The sequence below is a fragment of the Argentina silus genome (assembly GCF_951799395.1).
Source record: "Argentina silus genome assembly, chromosome: 10".
Taxonomy (NCBI): Eukaryota; Metazoa; Chordata; class Actinopteri; order Argentiniformes; family Argentinidae; genus Argentina; species Argentina silus.
In genome coordinates this window covers 11,209,747-11,231,020 of record NC_139664.1, presented here as the reverse complement: position 1 = coordinate 11,231,020, position 21,274 = coordinate 11,209,747, and the positions used below count along the sequence as shown (strand labels likewise).

The window sequence follows — 21,274 nt, the reverse complement described above, 5'->3', positions numbered from 1 at the left end:
AACTGTTCGTATGTGTTGCCCCTTTGATCCGTAAACTAATGTTATCTGTTGCACATGGGTCAACTGGCAAGTTTGCCTATAATGGCACGAATTACATGCATCCTTAATTAACCGTTTTCTCTGTCCCGCTGCTGAGCAGCTCTTACAAGGTCATCTACCTTTGATATTGTGTTGTGTTTATGTGCAATAGCTGTGACGCGGGCACGTTGTAGGCTACTATATTTTTAGAACAGTCACGCAGTTGCTCGTACTTGTTTGTGTTTGAGTATGGTCTTTCCATGTCATTCCCGTTGTTGATATTCTGAGGTTTCCTTGTAAGAGAAGGGGGAAACAAAAGGTACCCCCTGCAGTAGTAAGGTTCTAATATTGGCACAAAGGGCAGCTGACAAGCTGACTCCTGTAATTTTAGCGCACACTGATGCAGAGGAAAGATTTAATGGGCATTGGTTGGCATTCCCCCCCTCCTAAAGGCGTAGTGATACTGAGAGAAGGAGCGAGGGAGGGGGATTGAGGGAGAGGACAGTAGGCAAGAGAGAGTCAGAGAGTGAGAGTGGTTGAGACTGGAGTCCTGTGCTTTAGCTCAGAAACACAAGTTAGACTCAGACTATTGTACCTAGAGCAGCATGATCCTTATCACGCTTGGACTTTATCTTCCACTATTATTTTGTTATGTCCTGTCTCAGTCCTCTTTCTTGGACATTCTCTCATTCCCAGCAGGTATGTGTGTGTGTGCGTGTGTGTGTGTGTGTGTGTGTGTGTGTGTGTGTGTGTGTGCACGTGTGTGTGCACGTGTGTGTGCATGTGTATGTTCATGTGTTTGTGTGTGAGTGTGTGTATGTGTGTGTGCGTGTGTGTGTGTGTGTGTGTGTGTGTGTGTGTGTGCATATGTGTGTTCATGCATGAACAGTTTGAGAGTGTCTGACTCTGGTGTGGTTGGATTCAATGTTGTTTCCTAATTGTGTCTATCTCCGGTTTGAAGCGGTTGTCGTTGTGCATTTTCCTGTTATTAATACAATTTAGATTGATCATAGAATGCTGTCAGAATGGACATTTCTCTATAAATAGCAAAGCCGTCTACAGTTCCTCCAAGGGAGACATATGGCACTTCTTATCTGTGTCCAGCTGGAGCAACTTTACAGCATGGATATCATGATTTGACAGCTTGTAGACTTGTCATTTGCTACTTTCATCCCTGGCTGGGTAGTCTATAAGATTGCAGTTCTTATTATATTTGAACTCTTAATTGTTTCATTTGTGGGTTGTGCTATTTGCTATAATGACTTGGTTTGTGTTTTTTAGTTTAGCCTTCTTGAAAGTGCATTTGGATGCATACTAGACACTATACTTCTGCTGTTGTTTTTTTACTGTGCACAGAGGAAACAACTGGAACACATGTTCTTTCATTGTCGGGATGCATACTAAGACAATACAGCCAAGCCTCTTATTAGTGCTCACCATGCTGGATTGTCTTTTTTTTCAATCAACTATGATTAAACCTGCATCTAGTGTTTTTACCAAGTTTTGACACTGACTTGATTTCCTTTAATTTCCAACTGTTCTCAATATAAGTTTATTGAAAAACTGAAAACTGTTAGGTCATCTGCAGGGTCTGTTTTTGTTCCCATGTGACTTACCGTATGTACACGTTAAACAGCTCTGAAATCCCTGGAGCAGCAGAGGAAATTCAAGCCCTGCTGTTTACTGAGTCCGCCCCCGCCCCCCCTGTTTCCACCTCCCCCCACACTCTGGGGCCGCCATGGTCATGTGAGTCAAAGTCATGTGACTTGTCCTTGTGGAGTGTCTGATTGTTGATTTGTCCTTGGGTGCCATCCAAACTGCCCCCTCACTCTTGCCCCCCCTGACTGAGAGTGGTAGTACGTTCTGCTGATAGAGTAAGTGTGCAGGATGTGATGGCTTATCTGGTCGTCCACCATGAGCTGACTGCTGATCAATGTTGATGAGGGGATGAGACCTTAGAGGGTACTCTGAGATACAACCCACAGCCTACAGTAAAGTTACCATGAATTCAACTCACCATGAAGAGTGATGGTGACCACTAAAGGATATGTGGAACATCTAACTGACTAAGGCCACTCAATTGTCACTTTTGTAGCTATTGAGAAAACAAACATTTGTGAAACTACAATTGTAGGTGCACTGGAATATTGAATATGCACAATTTAAAGTGAAAGAATAAATAATGAATGAATGATGAATAAAAATAAATAAAAGTATTTTTTATTGGTTTAGAATGAAAACTCCCTAATAACAAATCATGCGGGCAACACACTGGAGACAAACAAAAGGATGAGAGGTCGCATCTGTGCCCCAGGCCTCCCTGGCCCCGCTGGACCTCCTGGCCCTCAGGTAGGAAACCACCCTGGACTCAACTATGTTATATCAGCATTGCCATCCCAGACTGTATCACTGATTGATCCCATTAACAATAGAAGAAGACTCTGCTGTTGATGCATACAACTCAGAAGGTCTACCTTGACTTTTACGCTAAATAATTTCCAATATGATTACTGTTTATCTCATTTGCAACAGTGTCATCAGGTGGAGGCCACTGACGTTTAAACATTTCCTGTGTAGCTGGCAGCTCTAAATATGGCATCGTTTACAGGTGATGGAGATTAACTCTCTGAGGACATATAGGTCCCTGTTCTTTACCATCTGAGAGCTGTGTGAGTTCCTGCAGAGCTGTAGATGTGGATTACTCCGACCCCTGCAACACAGCAGCCCATTAACGCTCTACATTTAGCAGAGACACAAATAGCCTTTTTCCACTGCTTCACACACCATTCTTAGAAACAGCCCAAAGAGCCTGTCTGCTCGGAAAGGCATATTGAGTCGAGTAAATTCCAGTGTTAGATAGATAGATAGGATCTTTATTGATCCCAGAGGGGGAATTAAGTCTTTCATTTCCCCTCGGGAAAGTCTACTGGAATACAAACGTGTTTGCATGTGTTTGTTACTATTTGTTGATGGTCAAAGTGTGGTGGCCATTTTAGTGCAACCGATCCTTTAGTGGTTCCAAAGTCCTATAAATGGCCAGTTGGCTGGATTGAGTTCCACTGTGGATGCTTTTGTTTTTTTCATTTCAGTATTCATTACCCAGAACCATTGCACAATCTGTGTAGTATGGCACATCAGAGAAAGTTAGCTGACATCACAGGAAGCTAAAACTGTATCAGTCAATTGAAATTGCTGGTGTGGAGTCAGCTGTAAGGAAATTATATATCCAATACTTGGATTATGAATAATCAGTTGATGGTAATATAAGACAAAACGTGTTATGTGTTACGTAACAAAAAATGTTATGATCAGGGGAGACTAGGAATCGGAGGATGGGCTCATTGTAATGCATGAAATGGAATATGGAATGGCATTGATGGTTACGATTTCTAAGCTGTCTACAGTGTGTAATCATTGTTTCTTTTCTAAAGGGTCCACCTGGTTTACCAGGTATAAAGGGGGAAAAGGGAGAAAAGGTAAGAGTATGATATAATTGCTTTTTTGTGATATTTCATATCAGTCTTAGTTTTGTAATGACTCAGACATTTAAAACGGCCATTATAAGGAAACGCCTTGTTGGGAAATACAGTAACCATGACAATCTCTGTCCCCACCTCCCCGTCCCGTTGCCAGGGAGAACTCGGAAGACCTGGACAAAAGGTGAGGGTCTCCATTAATCATTCCATTTGCTCTGCTAAGTGGATTTGCTCAAAAATGAGATACAGTCCCTCAGCCTGCCTGATGGCTGTAACTCATATTGCCACCGCTGCCTGGTTGTGTGCATTATGAGATTCTGAGCAGCAACAACAACCTTGACACAATGCACAGGACACAGAGCTGCTGAGATGGGCTGCTTTGTGCTGAGGGTAGAGGAAACCGCCTCCTGTGTCTCCTCTAACCTGATGGTCACCCTATCAGCTCCTGAAAGACATCCAGCTCCCAGCTTTCCTGTCATATGGCCCGCCCACTCTTATTGGCATTGCAGGATAGGTCCATCCACACGTTTATAGGAGGGGCAAAGAGACAGTGCTTGATGAGGACAGTCAGAAGAGAAGTGAGGTCTTAAACGATCTGTGGCTGTGGTGGTGATTATGCAGTGAAACAGTCCCATTGGGAGGGGTTCAGTGGACAGTGGTCTGTCTCAGGAGCCTTGCAGCATTGCAGTGCAATTTAGCTTAGTGCTTGAGCTAGGCCATAAATCATTTTATTTCCCACAAGCAGTGGCCCCTGTTCTATATACAGCCTATCATTTAATTAAAGAGAGCAAAGTGACAAGCCTCGTTAAAGTCATTTTCCCCCACATATGGAGCTCCACGGGCCCTTGGTAAACACAGCAGGCAGGTTGTCATCCTTTCCAGCTTTATTATGTCCTCTTGTCTCACTATTACTCACTACTACAATGCAGATAATTATCATGCACTCCAACTTTTACAACATGTATAAACATGAAAAGGTGTCTGCCCTGCACATGCAGCTCACACAAATGAATAGTTGTGTTCTAGTCACTAATTTCTGAAATGGTTGATTGATATGGCTGTCCTGGCTTGTATGTTCTAATTGTGTGACTCCTGAGCAATGACCTCTGCTCTGGAAGAGGAGTTTGTTCTTAGGGTTTCTCTTGATCTCTCCTGTCAGGGTCGAACAGGTCCTCCCGGTCTTCCCGGGCGACAGGGACCAGCTGGATGGCCAGGACCAAATGGGCCCAAAGTGAGTAAGTCCTGTTTCATGGTGCTGATACTGTGTAATAATATATACCATACCATACAATATGATAAGATACTGTATAATACAATTGTATGCAATATGATATGATGATGCAGTTTGTGTGCACTGTATGTGCCTATGGGTGTTGAATGTTGAATGTTAAATGTGGATATAGGCAGCCTGACTGTCTGTGTCATGTGTGTGTCTGTGTGTAGGGTGAGAAGGGGGATGCTGGACTGATGGGATTGCCAGGAGCAAGAGGACCAATTGGGCCTAAGGTCTGTGAAGCAAACTCAAGACAGGGACTACAGTAGCTACTTTAGGTGGACAGTAGTAAAGTACAGCACTGTGAAATGCCCCCAACACGTGGTATATTATTTTGGTCCTAGAACTGTTAAAATGGTTTGATTGAAACCTTATCACTTGTGATTCATTATTTCTATGGTTCACACATGTATCTTTTTTTCCCAGGGTTTACCTGGATACAAAGGAGAAAAGGTATGTGATTGCTTCAGTCACCTGAATTGTCATGATGAATATGAGGAATCATGAGGAACATCTGACTAACATATAGATGCAGGATATACTGTATGCTGTGTTCATAGATGTCTGTGTTATCTTTTGTATCTGGTCTTATTAGGGTTCTCGTGGTGATCGTGGCGATGGAGGGACGAAAGGAGACAAGGTGGGGGGAGCTTGTCACCATAAAATCAAAACCATATCCATAAAATCACCATCATTATAAGATGTTTACCATGCTGCTCTGGAATAACCTCCTCTTTCCTGTTCTTGATCTTTAGGGCACAATGGGCTTCCCTGGAATGCTTGGACAGAAAGTAAGCAAATATTTCTTTGAGCAAACCTTCCATCTAGACATTATTTGATACATACACTACATAAAGCAAGGCTCTTGTTTTAACACAGTGCTACTGTAAAGATAAGCCATAGTAGTACCATGATTGCCATTTATATAATCTATATTTTGATTGACTGAATGTTATGGTTTGTAATGTGCCCAGGGTGAAATGGGCCCAAAAGGAGAACCTGGGCTCTCAGGGAATAGGGGGCCCACTGGCAGACCAGGGAAGAGGGGGAAACAGGTGAGGGCTACATTTTATTTGGGTAGAATTTAGATGGAATGATAAGATACAGTATGCTTCTATGTGGACTGATTTGGATCAGTTTCCCAGTCATCAATTTCAAGACAGATCTCTTTAGTTTAGTCAAATGTTAGGATTTCAGACATGTTTGAAGGTGTATATTATAGTATCTAATGGTTTTGTAATTCAGGGAGAGAAGGGTGACAATGGGATTGTTGGCCCACTTGGTCCAGCAGGCCCCCAGGGAATTCCTGGCCACCCTGGTCCCCCAGGTCTACCAGCCTCAGGTAAGACCTCTTCTGTGAAGTCTTCATAGCTGCTCTCAGGAAGGCTTTTTGGCTAGCAAGGGTGGCTAACATGCAATCTGTGGTATATCTAAATGGATTTGTTGGAGTTTGTTGGAGACCCTGCACATTTTCTGGACTTTGGGTCCTGTGTGAAAAGCTGTTGGAGCAGTGTGAGGAGCTGCAGCCTTCCGTGTCAGCTAAAAGGAAGCAGGCATGAGCAGTGCAGGAAGTAACACCAGTAGGCTTATTTAGCTTCTAGAGGAACCTGATCCTCCTGAGGTGAAACAGATGCACTGAGGGGGGATGCTCAAGTCATGACATCATGTCCTCAAAACTGATTCATAGAGGGCCAAGCTTCCTTACAGATTAACAAACATTATGTCACCACGTAATTAAAGTGACAGCTGCTGTCTTGTTCAGGTTCCTTCACAGATTAAGTTGATTGCTTCACCGGCTTGACAGACAAGTTCAGGATAGATAATTTCATAGAGGAATGAAGGTATTTATGACAGCCTTTGTGACCCTGGCCTGTTCATGTGAGGCTACCTGATTATGGTTCTCTATTACAATAAGGCCTGAGATATTCTCTTGTCAATGGCTGTTGGTTAAGGCTCAGACTAGCAACGATTGTGTCCCTAACCTTTTTACAATTACCTTGTATGGTTACTACAGTCTGTCATGGTCACTACAAGGGGCCTGGACTACTAAACAAATACTCCCTAAACTCAGCCAGTCAGGCAGTCTGTTTACAGTCTAATTTCATCCCAATTAACAGTCGCAACTGGCAACATGTGAGATCCACTAAACATCAGTTAACCTGTACTACTCGTGGTGTAACTGCAAGTAATCTGATCTCCATCCCATTAAATGTTCCACGTCCTGCACTAAGAAAGACTGGATGGGGAAAATGGATATGGCACTTCTTAATGTTCAATCACTAAGCAATAAGACTTTTGTTATTAACAAACTCATATCTGAACATAAAATTGACTGCATGTTTTTAACAGAAACCTGGTTAAATAACGACGGACCTGCTGTTCTTATTGCGATGTTCCCTCCATGCTATAGTTTTGAGCCTTCTACAAGGCATGGTAAAAAAGGCGATGGGACTCCCTTTATATTTGCTGACGCCCTAAACTGTAGAAATAGCCCTATTGGTAGTTTTTGCTCCTTTGAACATCATGCTATACTGTTAAAATCCCAACCCCCTGTGCTTGTTATAACAATATATAGACCCCCCAAACAGTGTCCTATCTTTTTAGATTACTTTACCGAAATGTTGTCTATTGTCAGTACCAATTATGACAACATTATGGTCATAGGTGACTTTAATCTACATGTGGATAATGCGGCCAACAGTTCCTAAACTTGGGCCGACTCACAACTGCGTTCATACGTTGGATCTAATTATCACTCATGGTCTAAGGATTCCTCTGTAATTGACTTGGCAATCTCAGACAACTACTGTATTTTTTTCTCTGCATTCTTATCATCATCTAGCGTTGAGCAGGTTGCTAGGAAATGTTATCTTCCCTCTGAAGTTGCTGAAATTTCATAAATCATATTAATAACCCCCACAGATCCTTCCTTCCTCTTGTGATGATTTAGTCAACAATTTTAATAATAAGATGAAGACTACCATTGACGCTATAGCACCAGGCAAACTTAAGAAGATTAAATCTAAACAGAAAACACCATGGAGAACTGGGGATATTATTAACTTAAAGAAAGAAAATTTGAAAAGCTGAGCATCAATGGAGTCCATTATGACATTTTTAAAGAACACCTCACTCTTCAATAAAACAATTAGAAATGCAAGACAAGCTCATTTCTCAAAACTGATTTCTAAAAATCATAATAATCCCAGAATGCTATTCTCTATTGACAGCCTCATAAATCCATCTCCAAAAAGTCACTCTTTCATCACCTCAACATCAAAATGTGAAAAGTTTGCAGCATTTTTCAGAGACAAGATTACAAAAATCAGATTGGATCTAAACCATGTTATATTGAATGTGCGTGAGCCCCTGTCTTTGGACACTTTCCCTCTGCCTAAGACTGCTATTAATGATTTTGCTGCTGTTGATAAAGAAATACTCAGGTAATTGTTTATTTTTAGGACTCTACATGGTTGGACCGAAAGGTGAAAGGGGGCTACCAGGGCCCACTGGCCGGTGTAACTGCAACACCATGAGTGTCAATAGTCCCACATTTGATGAGCATGGCTCCAGGGGCAACTACCCCAAAGTGCCAGCGGTGAGCAAGTGACATATTTGTTACATTATGATTCAACAGGACTAGTTAAATAAGACTGGCCAGTTGATGGGCTTGATAAGATTGGTCAATTGTTTAACATTCCTCTTTATAATAACCTAGTGATGATTGTGTCTCTCTTAGATATTTGTGGTTAACAATGAAGAAGAATTAGATCGTCTTCAAACTGACAACGCACTTGCCTTCCGGAAAGACCAGCGATCACTGTATTTCAAAGACATCGAAGGATGGCTGCCAATTCAGGTATCTAGTCAAACTGGCCATCTTTAATGTGATATGTCAGTAGACTTGCATTATTCTTACAAAAGCTCTGTGACTGAATACTAGTAGGGTTCATATTTGCATAATCTTTTTGGTTTCTTTTCAGTAGTTTTTTAAACTCTGTAAAAGACCCTTTCATTCCAGCTGTCACCTTTCCAGTCCATGGAGAATGCCCCAGATCCAGAGGGTTACTGTGGCGATGGGGTAATTCAGATCCCCGACGAAGAGGAGTGTGATGACAGCAATAGAGTGGTCACCGACGGCTGTGTCAGTAAGTCACATGATCAAAGCTAGATGACAGCACTGCCTGGCCTGCAATTTGATTGAGAATATGATAATATCATATCTCTCTCTCGTCCATCTCTTTCTGTCCCTCCATCTCTCTCATGGCAGAGTGCAAACATGCCTACTGTGGAGATGGCTATCGCTATGACGGGGTCGAGCAGTGTGACGGAAAGGACTTTGGCTATCAAACATGCAATTCATATCTTCCAGGGTTAGTATTTGTTATATAACCACCTCATAATTGTTCTGAATGAAGCAGTAACATTGTACTTTACTGTCATGATGAGTTGACCAAGGCTTCTATCTCCTATTGTTTGCAGGTCTTATGGCCGTCTCAGATGCACATCATACTGTGTCATTGACTCTACAAACTGCAAGTATTTCACATGAGGAGGAACCTAGACAATGCAGTGGGGTCCTCAGTGTCTTGTTTGCTTGGCGCTAAACAGGATTACAGTCACGCAAAAAAGAACAACAACACTGCAAGCAAGAGACTCAAAATAGAAGTGGTGACAAAGGAATCCATGGAAAAAGGACAAACATATACTGTAGACACACCTGTTGTATTGCTGCTGAGAAGCCACGTAGCTCCCGGGGGGTGAAGGGCGAACCCTTCACCCATTCACAGGAAACGCACAGGACGATTGCACTCTGTCTTAAATAACTCATGCAGGCCTAAAGACGCCCCCCCGCCCACTCATGATATCTGATAGGACCAGGACCAATCTCTGGACTAGAGACGGTCAAATGAAAGACTGCCAGGAAGTGAGAGACAGCCAATGGGAGAGCTCCAAGAGACGTGTGGGTGGGGCCGGAGCCACATTTACCTCAACGTAGCACTGTTAAAAAAAAATGAAAAAACGGCAGGATATCCATATCCAGGGTGCTGTATATTTTACTGCAATGTGAATGACGTTGTATAGCATTTGCATGAGGCTGAGATTGCTGTGACCATGGCAACAGCTGTCACTACCAAGCATGTAACCAATCACAATACTTACTGTATTATCGCCAAGCTTTGTACTGTATATAATAGGTAGACATCTCCAATTGTATGTGTGGAGTGTATTGTACGTAATAATTCAAACTGTCAAAGGGGCATATTAAGATATTGAAGCCAGGGCAACTCTGAGATTCTTCATATGTAGAGGTAGATCCTCTCCATGGTAGCAGTAAAGCTGATAAGCCAAGAGATGGACTGTGCAAATATCAGCAAAGGTGATAGATTAGGAGATTCTGTCCTAAGCCCCTCACCTCCTGGGTAACAGAGAAGAGCAAAACTCTAATACTGTATTAGCTTGTGATGGTACTGTACTACATAATAGGGGCATTCAGAGTCTGGTCTAGGTCAGTGTACTGTAGCTTTAGACTGGCATTTCCATGAATTACTCAGGAACCACCAAATAACGTAGTTCTCATCATGCAGTTTTCACAGACGTCCTCCCCCATACCCAGATTACACATCAACGTCTGTGCACTGAAGCACACAGTTGAAGTAACTCCTCAGATAAGTGCATCAGTCCTCTAGGTATGGAGGAGGTCCTCCTCAGTGGGCTGCAGTGAGCAATGAATCAGACTGTATGCGATGGCTGGCAAACTGTTATTACATGTTCTTAAATAATTTTCTCTTTGTATAGACATAGCAGGAACCTTTGATGGTAGGAACTGCTGTTCAGTAGGAATTTAATTCAAATAGGGTGAGCCCACTGTACTCTTCTTACCTCTTCTTCTGCGCTCTAACTGGCACAGAGATGTTGAACCCTCAATGGTGAACTTAACAGTAAAGTTGTAGTCTGCTGTGTCCTTTGCACCATCAGTATAAGACAAAGTGTTGATATAAGCTGATATTTTCCATAAGCTATGAGTCACAGTGCCAAGGAAGTCCTTACCTCAACCCACAGCTAGGTGAGAGGTTATGTTATTGTAGGTTAATATTGTTGCTTGTGTAAACGTGGATGTACACAAATATGAAGACTGTTCTAATGTTACATGTGCATGTTACTGATACCTTATTCTTGGGTTTAAAATGCAACCAATTTGCCAAAGATGGCTGTGAAATATAGCCTATATATGTAAGTGACATTCATAGTAAACTCTCAACATGGTAGGTGTAAAGAAATATTGAAGGCTCTTTTCAAAGTATACTGTAAGTGCATAATGAATATTGTGTCAACTTTTGTATGACAGATGTAAGTGTATTATTCATTGCACCATGTACAGTATAAACAAAATATAGAATATTCATATGTTCGCTATTGTGGTACTATATACTGTATGCACAGTGATGTTGTTATATAATATAGCATGTTGTAACATAACACAACGCTTGGTGGTGTATGTATGCCCTGTCATATCAGGAAAGTGAAAGCTCATTCTATTTCATAATCCAGATATATTTGATACTGTCATGTAATTGTGGACAAAATAAAAATGAGAAAATGACAAGTATTTCAGGCTATTCACTCTGTCTGAACTAAACTCTATCTAGTATCTCCTCAAACTTACATAGGGGCTTCTCAGGGGTTTGTCAGCAGGGTTGAAAGAGAAGGCTCCTTTCTGGCAGTAGACACTGGCAGTGATGGAGATGGTATTGATGTTCTCTCCGAGAGGGGCCCACACTGCAAAGCACAGGGCATGCATCAAACAGAGTAAAGATGCTGTCAGCAGCTCCCTGCAAAGTGCTGCATTGGACTGTGGTAAACAGAGGGGGAACTATATCTATAGGCAGGGCATCAATATCCTCAGCAACCCAGCAAGAGTCCTGTATCTCACAATACACTACAATACCTGTGTGTGTTGTTAACTCTGGTACCTGGCTCTACTTGACCGTGTGTGCGCGTGCGTGCGTGTGGAGCTGAAGCAGAGGTTCAGGACATGGCAGACAGCCAGGGGTGCAGTAGAGGAGATGTTTGAAGCTGGGTGCTGCCCTCTAACTCTATTATCCTGCCATATTTCTCTCCCAAATCACATTACGGTAATTTGCCTGCAGAGATGCCCAAGTAAAAGCTTACATATGCTTTTTTATCCTATCACACTCGTTTCCCTAACCAGGCCAATCGGATTTGTGGCAAGGATGTCTCTGTACTATGCTAGATGCCACTGGAAATGAAGCAGTGAACCTGATTCTATTGAGATCGTAATGAAGAGTTCTGAGGTGTACACAAAAGAATGTTTCAGTTTACCTTCCCACTGCTCCTTCCTCTCCACTCCATTTGGTGAGCTATGTGTCCCTAGTACCTCAGTTTGAGACTGGGTGACCCCAATCCTATTCAAATCAGGTAGCCTAGGCTTTGACCCCTCAACCATAAGGATGCCTGAGACTAGAGATGGGCGTCATGAAATAAGAAACACAGTCACTGGCTTTTCCAGTGAAAAGAGATTATTTTAGTTGGTGGTGGTATTGCGTTACGGCTGTTGCGGTGGGGGTGACACGGAGAGGCCTCAGGGGCAGGAAGCAGGCAGGGACCCAGCTGTCTGCTCAGGCCCAGTGAAAATCCCTGACCTATAGGGAGGAATGGCAGGCATGCAGGGTGCTCTGGGCCAGGCAGGGACACACAGCCACACATTGAAAACACACACACACACACACACACACACACACACACACACACACACACACACACACAACTGTCAGTACAGGGGCTGTATTCCAATCTAGCTCAATGACAATATCACACAGAAGAACACATTGCTCACTCATCAATTACACCAATTATGTTTCCTTGACAGGGAAACCCTGAAGAGGGGTTTGGGTTAGAGGAAGATGTTGCCTGCCCTGGACTAGACCACACACATGCTTGTGGGCTATACCACCCTAAGCAGTCATCTGGGTATTGTAGCTCGGGGCATGTCACAGTGACAACTGATGAAAAGAAGGTTAACTCATGTTTTGGAAGGTAGTATTTTACAAGGTTCTTAATATCATTATTGAAACTATATCTGTAAAATGACATCCAAAACAACAAGCATAGGCATAAACATGATTTCATCAAGTTTAATACGTATGTAAAAATCAAACGGCATCTTATGTACATTCATATAAATGTTGTTCTATTTGAAACATTAAGATACAATAGCTTATTTTTTTAGGATTAACATAAGGAATATGCTAACAAAAAATCTGCCTATTGCACATCTTTGATGTAGTCGTTGGTGTAAATGGTTTGTCATTGTTACAATCTTCACTGTAAGGAGAATAAAGAATACTTTAGAATATGTGTTGGTTGTCCTGTAAAGAGAAGCTTTTCGTGGATGCTCCGGCTTCGTTTGAATGGATCAGTGCATCAATGGCAAGACTACATCCATGGCCAGGCTTCAAACTGGTCCATTGTTAAAAAGGCAACCTAATGCCACTTTTTTGACAAGACTGTGTTGAACAGACATAATATCTCAATGTGGCTAGAAATTATACCTCTGTGTATGAAGAACTACAATGTGTACTTTGTGAATGAGAAGATGAAATTACTGATAGTAGGGAAGGCTACCAGGTTTTGGGACAATGATATTATCACTTTAACAATATCAGTTTGGCCATCAAGGACAGAAGAAGGGAAAGCAATGTAATGTAAAACATTAACAACAACCTATCCTCTTATGATTGTTAATACGTTTAGTAAATTGAATCAAGTGTTTGGTGTATATTCAACTTCCGTTGGCACCCCAATCTTATTCTATACATAAAATCATGCAATAAACCATGCTGTATGGATGCAAGCGTCCATACGTTTCACATAAAATACACATTTAAATGATTCAGGTTAAGTTCACCTGAACTATTTTCACTTGTTAAGTTAATAAATAATGACACTCGGTAAACAATATATTTCAGACGAATGAAAGAAGCAAATAGACTGTGCATGTGGCTGTGCAGAGGTTGTCCATGTAGATGTTGAGTTTAGCAAGGATCAGTCCTGGGACTGCTACATTAGGCTCAGTGTTGGAGGCAGCGCAAGCTAAAGCCATCGCCATGACAGTTTCCTTTTGGTCCCATTGGTCAGTCTATCTGGAGCAGTATAGTGAACATCAATGAATAGTCTAACATGTCAGTACTGTCACACAGAAGAATGCAGTACATAGTTATGACATTATGGGTGACATTTTGACAGGAAAAAAATGTTGCACTTTTGGCAAATAACTTCAAATACATATAACTTCAAAATACCAATTTCACAATGTGCTTCCAATGCAACATATGCAATATGTGCATCACAGTATTATTAGTAGTATAGTATTAGGAGTAATACGGTATCTCACCAATGCATACTCTTTATGCTGTTTTAAATGGGGCCCTTTTGATGTGAATTCTGAATTAGCATGTCTATATCAGCCTAAATTTAAAACAGTGTGGCAGAAATATATCTAGTTCAAACTATTGTGCATTCTCAGCAGCCTATGCTTAATAGTACATGTCTTAATGATGGAGCTTGCCAGAGGAAAATACCCTGTGCTTCAAGTACTGTACAATACATACAGTACACTCAAAGCCACAATAACTCAATGAAAAATGCACCGTATAAAGACAAATATCATCAGCAAACGGTTAGCGTTTGCATAATAAGGTACCCTTCTTGACAAACCCCTTGAAATAGGAATTACTTAAGGGCCCAAAATCACCTATGAAAAATATGACTAACTACACCTCTGTGTAATGTTAAAATGCTTGTTTATACCCCTGAGGGTTACTGGAAACAGACTTTAATACCTGAAAAGACCTCCAAACCATCACCCTCTACTGCTGTTAGAGCTTTAGATTGTGTCAATGCAGAGTAGGAGTATAACAACAGCTAGTACTACTGGCTTCTCACACTGGGCATGCTCACACCACTCCACCCCCCAGGATGGGTCTGCTTTGCAGTGAGCATGTTCCCTGGCTCTCTGCTGTCTGTGGGAGCCAACCAACCCCACATCTCGTCTGTGAGCGTGCTCCATCTCACACCACCTCGTCAGACTCCAGGCTATACTCCTCATACAGAGCGTCCAGGATGGCCAGCTGTTTCTCCATGGCAGGCAGGTAGACCCCCAGGTCTCTGTGCACGCCCGTCTTAAAGCCCTCCTTCAGCTCGTCGCCCTGTCTGGACACCAGGGCTGCGGCGAAGCTTCCGTAAGACGGAGCAGCTCTCAGAGCCAGCTGGGCACGGCAGGGGAAGTCATAGAGTAAGAGTGAGATCCCCCACGCACCAAAAGTCACAAGATTGATAACTTAAAAGGAAACCAGTTGCAATCAAAAGACATGCATGGACACTGATCAACAGAGTACTTACAGCAAATACACCACGCACAACCCATCCATGATACTGCCGTAGGGTCTTTCCATAAGCATTGTCTGAGTGACAGAGAACATCATAAATGACACCTGGCCACAATAGGAGTATAGATACACAGACATATCCAGGTGCTTGTGTGTGTGTGTGTGTGTGTGTGTGTGTGTGGTTACTCACTCAGTGCGCCTTGGATATCATGTGCCCCTGCGTGGACCTCGGACAGGAACTCCTTGAGGAACTTGAGGCCTCGTCTCAGCCACAGCAGTGCCTCAGTCGCAGAGTTGCGTACCTTAGCCACGTCCGTCTGCACCTCGTGGAGGACGATGGTCTGCAGGGTGGGGAAGCCTTCAGGGTCAGACACCAGCTTCTGGTGGATTTTCTACAAGGACAGGGGACAGAGTGTTATCATAAAAACAGAACAAGGCCTCTGTTGAACAGCTCTCTTGGGTGACCAGCTGAGGCTTAGATATGTGTAGTATAAGTGTTCCCACTCAGTAAGGCTTTTTGGGGCTATGACATAACCGTAAACACTAAATATGTCTTATCCTTATTAAAGATTAACAGTTTAACAAGGTTATCAAATGTTGTTAAATGGCTATAAGTGCTTTATTTCAGCACTGTCTGATAAGAAAGATGAGATATGTTTCAGCTTCAAGCATATTATACACAAGGGGACTGTTCAGTCATTTGAACATGAACTAGTGTAATCTGCTATTCAGTTTCATTGTAGCATACTGTAAAAGGAGAAGAGGCCCTCCTGTGGCCAAGTAAAGAAACTGTTTCAAACGTTAATACCAAGCGAAGAGGTCATCAGAACAGATCTGTATTCAGGATTTTACAATGAAAACAAGGGTGTATATGCCGTTAGCTTAAGCTATTGAAAATTTGATTGAAGGAACATTTTCATTCGCATTGCCACTTACCTTGATGTTTCCTACAAAATCCATTTTAACTGGAGCAAATACTGTGGACCCAAGTTTGTCTGAGGAAAGAGAGTCCAATGTCACTTAACTGTTGGATATCTAGCATAATTGTTTATCTGTGGTGTCTAACCTTATGAGAAAATCAATGAAGATTTCACAGCTACAGGAGTGTCATATATTCTTGACAAAATAAATGCAGCATGCAAGAGATAGTGTTAGTACAGGAAAGGACCTGAGAAGAGCAAAAGACCCAGAAAGGACTCTAATCAACCCCACTGTTTACAGCTTCTCACAAGTGAGAGCATATTAAGAATCATATATCGCGTCATCACTAATCCAGTACAAATCTAAATGTGTGTGTGTCCTTCAGTACATACCACTGAACAGTTTACCATTACCACATTGATAGGAATATGCTATATGCTAGGTAGGATGGTGTGAACAAGAGTGGAGAGGATTGTTTCCTCAAGGTGTATGATATATAACCACAAGGTGTCCCACACACTCCTGACTTCCACAGCTCACATACACCCCCCCCCCCCCCATTCATTAAACCCACATAGTTCATTAGTATGTGTAGAGACTAGAATACCTCCCCACCATGAAAGAACATTCCAAATACTAGAATCAAAAGGTCAGGAGAGAACACTATAATGTTATATAATTAGAGAACAAAAGAGTTAATGAGAAAAGACACCGTGAAACATAGAGCATGCACTAATGACAGCTGAAGGGGATGAATTCCTAGAAAAATCTAATTAAAGCATTAAATGATGCAATGATTGAAAATCAGATGAAAAGAAATACAGAAGAGGAGTGAATGAGAGACTGAATGTGACTGTCCTACCTAATACAGGCACTATTGCATAGCAAGAGTCCAAAAAGGCTTGTGTAGGGATACCACTGTCGTCGTCCAGTCTTATATCACTAAATCTAAAAAGTCAAAGAGATTCAAACAAAGACATGTATTAGTGAGAGGTCCAGCATTGCCAACTTTTATTTGATCCAATCAATCAAACAAAAAAAAAACAGGTACAACCAAAGTCAAGCCAAAGAAATGATCCGCACAAGAGCATGCAGTGGTGTTTCTGTCTGTTAGGTTATAGGATGTTGGAGTTGTTGTGTGTAACTCTGGTATACCTGTAATATAATGAATAGCTTTGCTGTGTTATCCATCATCCACTCTCTGTGTTGAGTGTTTTCCATTCCATTTTCACTGGCTAATGTCTAGTCTACCTCAGTGTTGTATTTGTATCCTTACTGCATCTCGTACTTTAATACTGCTTCTAGAAATTGTCTCACAAAGGATATAACAGTGATTTCCCTCATCATTAAGATAGCATCATAAAAGAACATCATTGTGATGATTATTTGAATAATACCTAAATGTTCAGTAACATTGTTCAAGGGGCTTTAAAATCTAAACAAATACAAAAAAAAAAAAAACGTTACAAACCCAAACATCAGGTGAGGGCATCCCTGTATGTACCATGTGATCAAGAGAGAACACACTAATGTAAAACACTCATTCAACATATGTAAATGGTTTCTCCAAAAAAAACGTATTGGCTGTTTTGAACTTTGCCTGTTTTCTTCACCCTTTTCTGTTTGAGCATACAGTGAGAGAGAAAAACTGTGGCATTGACCTTTTTCATTTGAATTTGACCTAAACTATACATTTCAGTACATTACAATTTCACAGCATATCTGCACACACTAAATACATTCCCAATAAATAAATCAATAAATAAAATACCTCATTGTGATATACAATGAAACAATTACAGCACCTGGAATAATTACAGTGCACGGGGTATAAGTGTACTGTACACACTGTACTGTATATGTTGGCCCTACTTCTGTCTACGTACAGATTGTGAAATATTAGAGTTGACCCTTGAACCTCCTACAAAATGTGGCCCTCCTGAGGTGTATCCCCATACCTGTGACTCATAGTGCTGAAGAATGTGTCCACCTGCTCTGGCTCTGGCTCTTCCTCCTGCACTGCATCTTGGAACTGCTGGTCCTCCGACAGGGCCTCATCTTGGTCAGGGACAGCTTCATCTTGGTCAGGGACAACCTCCTGTTGTTGCTCCTGTTGGGGCTGGACGGGGCTCATCTCTCGCTGGTCTTGCTCTTGGGTATGGTCTACTTCCTGCTCTTGCTTCTCCTCTTCCTCCTCCTCTTCCTCTTCTCCTTCTTCCTCCTGTGCTTGTTCATCAGTGTGTTCAGTCTTAGAGGCATTCTGGGTGATTGGAGTAGAGGACTCCACTGTCTCCTCACAGTCCTTGTGGTCTCCTCCAGCTGGGTTGGTCTCTATATGTCACGGGAGATATACATGTGCACGCACACATACACGCGCACACACACACACACAGGTAAAAATAAAAAAATAATAAATAAACTTTTATTACTTATTGCTGCTGCATAACACATTTGGCAATGACAGCTCAAGGATAAATCAAACCCATTACCTTAGTAACTAGACAACTCATTGGTAGTACAGTACCATCTTGTGACAGTAGTTCTTTCTGAGGTAATCATTTATCATGTGCACTCAATACATCTTGCTTTGTTAGTTACTCTAGATAAGAGGTTCGTTAATTGAATATATGTTAAGGTAAATGCAATAACGTAGCTAGACATCCATCACTGTCTATCCTCTAAAAGGTATTACTTTATCAACTTCAGCTCTCAGCCTCTTTGCACAGAATAGCCAGGGCTCATTTGCTTTGCTGTTCCTTTATTGTTGTTGATTTTCCTTTATGGCATGCAGTAAAGGTCTCATGCTTTGGAGGTGATTCAAGTTTCCAGATTCTGCTATATCATGTTGAGTTTACAGTGTGTGGGGGAGGGGGTTAGGGTTAGAATGTGGACTAACCTGTGGCTGGTATTTGGGTTTTCTCTGGGAGTATGTCTGGTGATCCATCTGGTTCGTCTGGTCCCTCTGCCCCGGAGTCCAGGTTCAAGTTATCATGTGCTAACGCTCTTCCTGAGCTTTCATTTGATTCCTTCTGTCTGAAAAACAGACACCAAAGCCATTCAAGTCCTGATCACAAAAGCCTAATGGTACTGAATGCTGTGCTTTCATTAGCATTATGATTGAGGGATGGCACAGATAGAGGACAATATTCTATCAAGGTGTGGAGTGGGATAAGGTTGTCCACAGTGGGCAACAAGAAAGCTTAAGATATCAAGAGAAGAGAGTGACGTACTTTTCCCCAAGGCGCTGATTTGTTTGATTGACAGGTTTGACCTATGGAACAAAAAGAAACAATCTTTAGCCAAAGGTGTTTATATTACAATCAAATGCAGTATGTCGCTATGCAGTGCATTTGTAAATTAGAGTGCACATTAAATGGAGGGTTTCAAGCTGATTTACTAAGTGTGTCTACAGACATTAAATCTCAGATCCATATCAACCGTCTGAATTCATATGTGTGTCCTTGGAGGCGGCTATACAGTACCTTCTGGGGTTTGATAGCTGCCACCGGGGGTGATCCAGGAGGGGTCTGTGTCACCATGTCTGAGCTGAAGGTGCGGTTGGCTATCTGCATGCACTCCTCCAGCGTCTTCAGGAAGGTAGTGCATGTAGACTTCACCATGTTTCCACTGTCCTCGCCTGCCTGAGAGGGAGCACATTTCAACAAACATCTTAGCAGATTGATTGTAACATCCATTTGAAAAGGCAGACAGTGTGTTGCTTGATGACTCACGCTATTATGTAATTCGATAAGAAAAAACTAGAGTTATATAGCATCATGGACATTTACATTTTTTTCCACGAAGCTCATCCCAACGTCTGGCTTACCTCCACTGAGTCTCCAGGCTCATCACTGTCCTTGATCTTGTTTACTTGCTGGAGGAGAAGGTCACAGTACAGTCTCAGCTCAGACATCTTAGTCTTCAGTGCCTCTGTGCTCTCCTGAAGCTCTGTGGGTGGCAGAGAGAGAGAGCAAAGAACATGCAGATGGCTGAAAATACACTGTTCTTTCACAAGAGACCTCAAAGGTATTGCCTGTACCTTTTTCTCTCTTAGTCCGGTTGTCTGTGAGGCAGGCTTTTGCCGTTCCCAGCGCAACCAGCCATTTTTGCCTTTCTGCTGCATTTATTGCTCGGAGGTAGAAGTACTGCTCTCCTGGGATAGTCAAGTCAACTCGTGTGAAATCAGAAGAGTGAACTATGAAGTGATGGAGGCAAGCAGTGAGGGGGGAGAGAGAACACACAGTTTGAGTAAACAAACCAGAGGGCTTTTAAAGGTACAACTTTGGTTAGTTGTGGTTAGTGCTGTAAATTATTAGCATAAGAATGTAAAATAAAATGGTCTTCACACATGAGTCACATGGATACCAACCTTGTATTTCACACACTGAAATTTTTATGCTGCCTTTGCATCCTTTCCATGCATCTTCTTGAGAGTCATAGTACGACAGAGTCCCTCCTTCCAGTACAAACCAGCGAGGTTGCCAACCTAGAAGAACAATTCATTAAGGAGATCCAAATATGATTGTTGATAGGATCATATGCCATACAAAATTCTTATAAACTGTTGAGTAGCAAGATATGACAAAGTATGTGACATTCATTGACAGTACATTTGGGGCACAGCCGTAGTGTGATGACGTCCAGAATCGGATTAGATGTTGTCAGTTAATTCAGATAGCTGCCACTGTAGGTTGCTGTTTTAGACATTTGCTATCTATCTAGTAAACATTGCAAGCCATCTGAGATTATCATAAACTGTACTTTGCTGAACGTTAGCTACCTAGCTAGCCAGCTACTTAACATGACAGCTACTAGCTACGACTGAGATTTCCTTTGAAAGAAGCTCCTCACTGTAATTTCATCTCGCTAGCATGCTAGCTAGCTGTGCAAGCTAACGCGTTCTATTTAGTTGGCTGATAACGGAGTCGATCCACACTCATAAACTAAGACATTCATCACTACATACCACTTATGTAATTCGTCCACTTATATAGTATTCCCTCCATTGTTTATCTGTTTTTGTGGTTCATTAGGCTACTTGTCTCATAACAAGATGTGAGCTACAGCTGATCCCAGACACTCCAGTGCGATTTATGGAGTTGTGAGACTGCATTCTGGTGAGTTGCGCTAGAAAAAGTACGTATATCTTTTACATGAATTGGGTTCCACATGATCGC

The 21,274-nt window shown here is 42.0% G+C and overlaps 2 protein-coding genes across 2 annotated transcripts; one reads left to right on the top strand and one right to left on the bottom strand.

Annotated features, from left to right (window-relative positions):
- Nucleotides 1-623: 623 nt before the first annotated feature.
- Nucleotides 624-9,319, top strand: LOC310811281 (uncharacterized protein; the record flags this gene model as incomplete). Its single annotated transcript, XM_083679400.1, has 17 exons — nt 624-717; nt 1,655-1,764; nt 2,251-2,367; nt 3,450-3,494; nt 3,652-3,678; nt 4,654-4,725; nt 4,938-5,000; nt 5,194-5,220; nt 5,363-5,407; nt 5,523-5,558; nt 5,742-5,822; nt 6,013-6,109; nt 8,229-8,365; nt 8,507-8,626; nt 8,774-8,915; nt 9,038-9,140; nt 9,250-9,319. 17 exons carry the CDS (start codon nt 624-626, stop codon nt 9,317-9,319), a joined length of 1,386 nt encoding a protein of 461 aa, XP_083535526.1.
- Nucleotides 9,320-12,907: 3,588 nt separating this feature from the next.
- On the bottom strand, nt 12,908-21,199 carry plekha8 (pleckstrin homology domain containing, family A (phosphoinositide binding specific) member 8). Its single transcript, XM_083679549.1, has 13 exons — nt 21,064-21,199; nt 20,467-20,583; nt 20,137-20,292; nt 19,924-20,045; nt 19,580-19,738; nt 19,328-19,368; nt 18,994-19,130; nt 18,056-18,428; nt 16,960-17,045; nt 16,113-16,171; nt 15,367-15,568; nt 15,190-15,251; nt 12,908-15,056 (listed from the first exon to the last, which is right to left on the bottom strand). The coding sequence occupies exons 1-13, from the start codon at nt 21,101-21,103 to the stop codon at nt 14,859-14,861; spliced, it is 1,752 nt and encodes a 583-aa protein (XP_083535675.1). The 5' UTR covers nt 21,104-21,199; the 3' UTR covers nt 12,908-14,858.
- Between the last annotated feature and the right edge of the window lie 75 nt (nt 21,200-21,274).

Coding starts and splice junctions, on each gene's coding strand:
- plekha8 (XM_083679549.1), bottom strand. CDS start 21,103: ATGGAGGGAATACTATATAAGTGGACGAATTACATAAGTG. Junction 17,046..18,055: donor TTCAGCACTATGAGTCACAG/GTATGGGGATAC, acceptor TTGACTTTTTAG/ATTTAGTGATATAAGACTGG. Junction 15,569..16,112: donor ATTTTGTAGGAAACATCAAG/GTAAGTGGCAAT, acceptor CTGTCCTTGTAG/AAAATCCACCAGAAGCTGGT.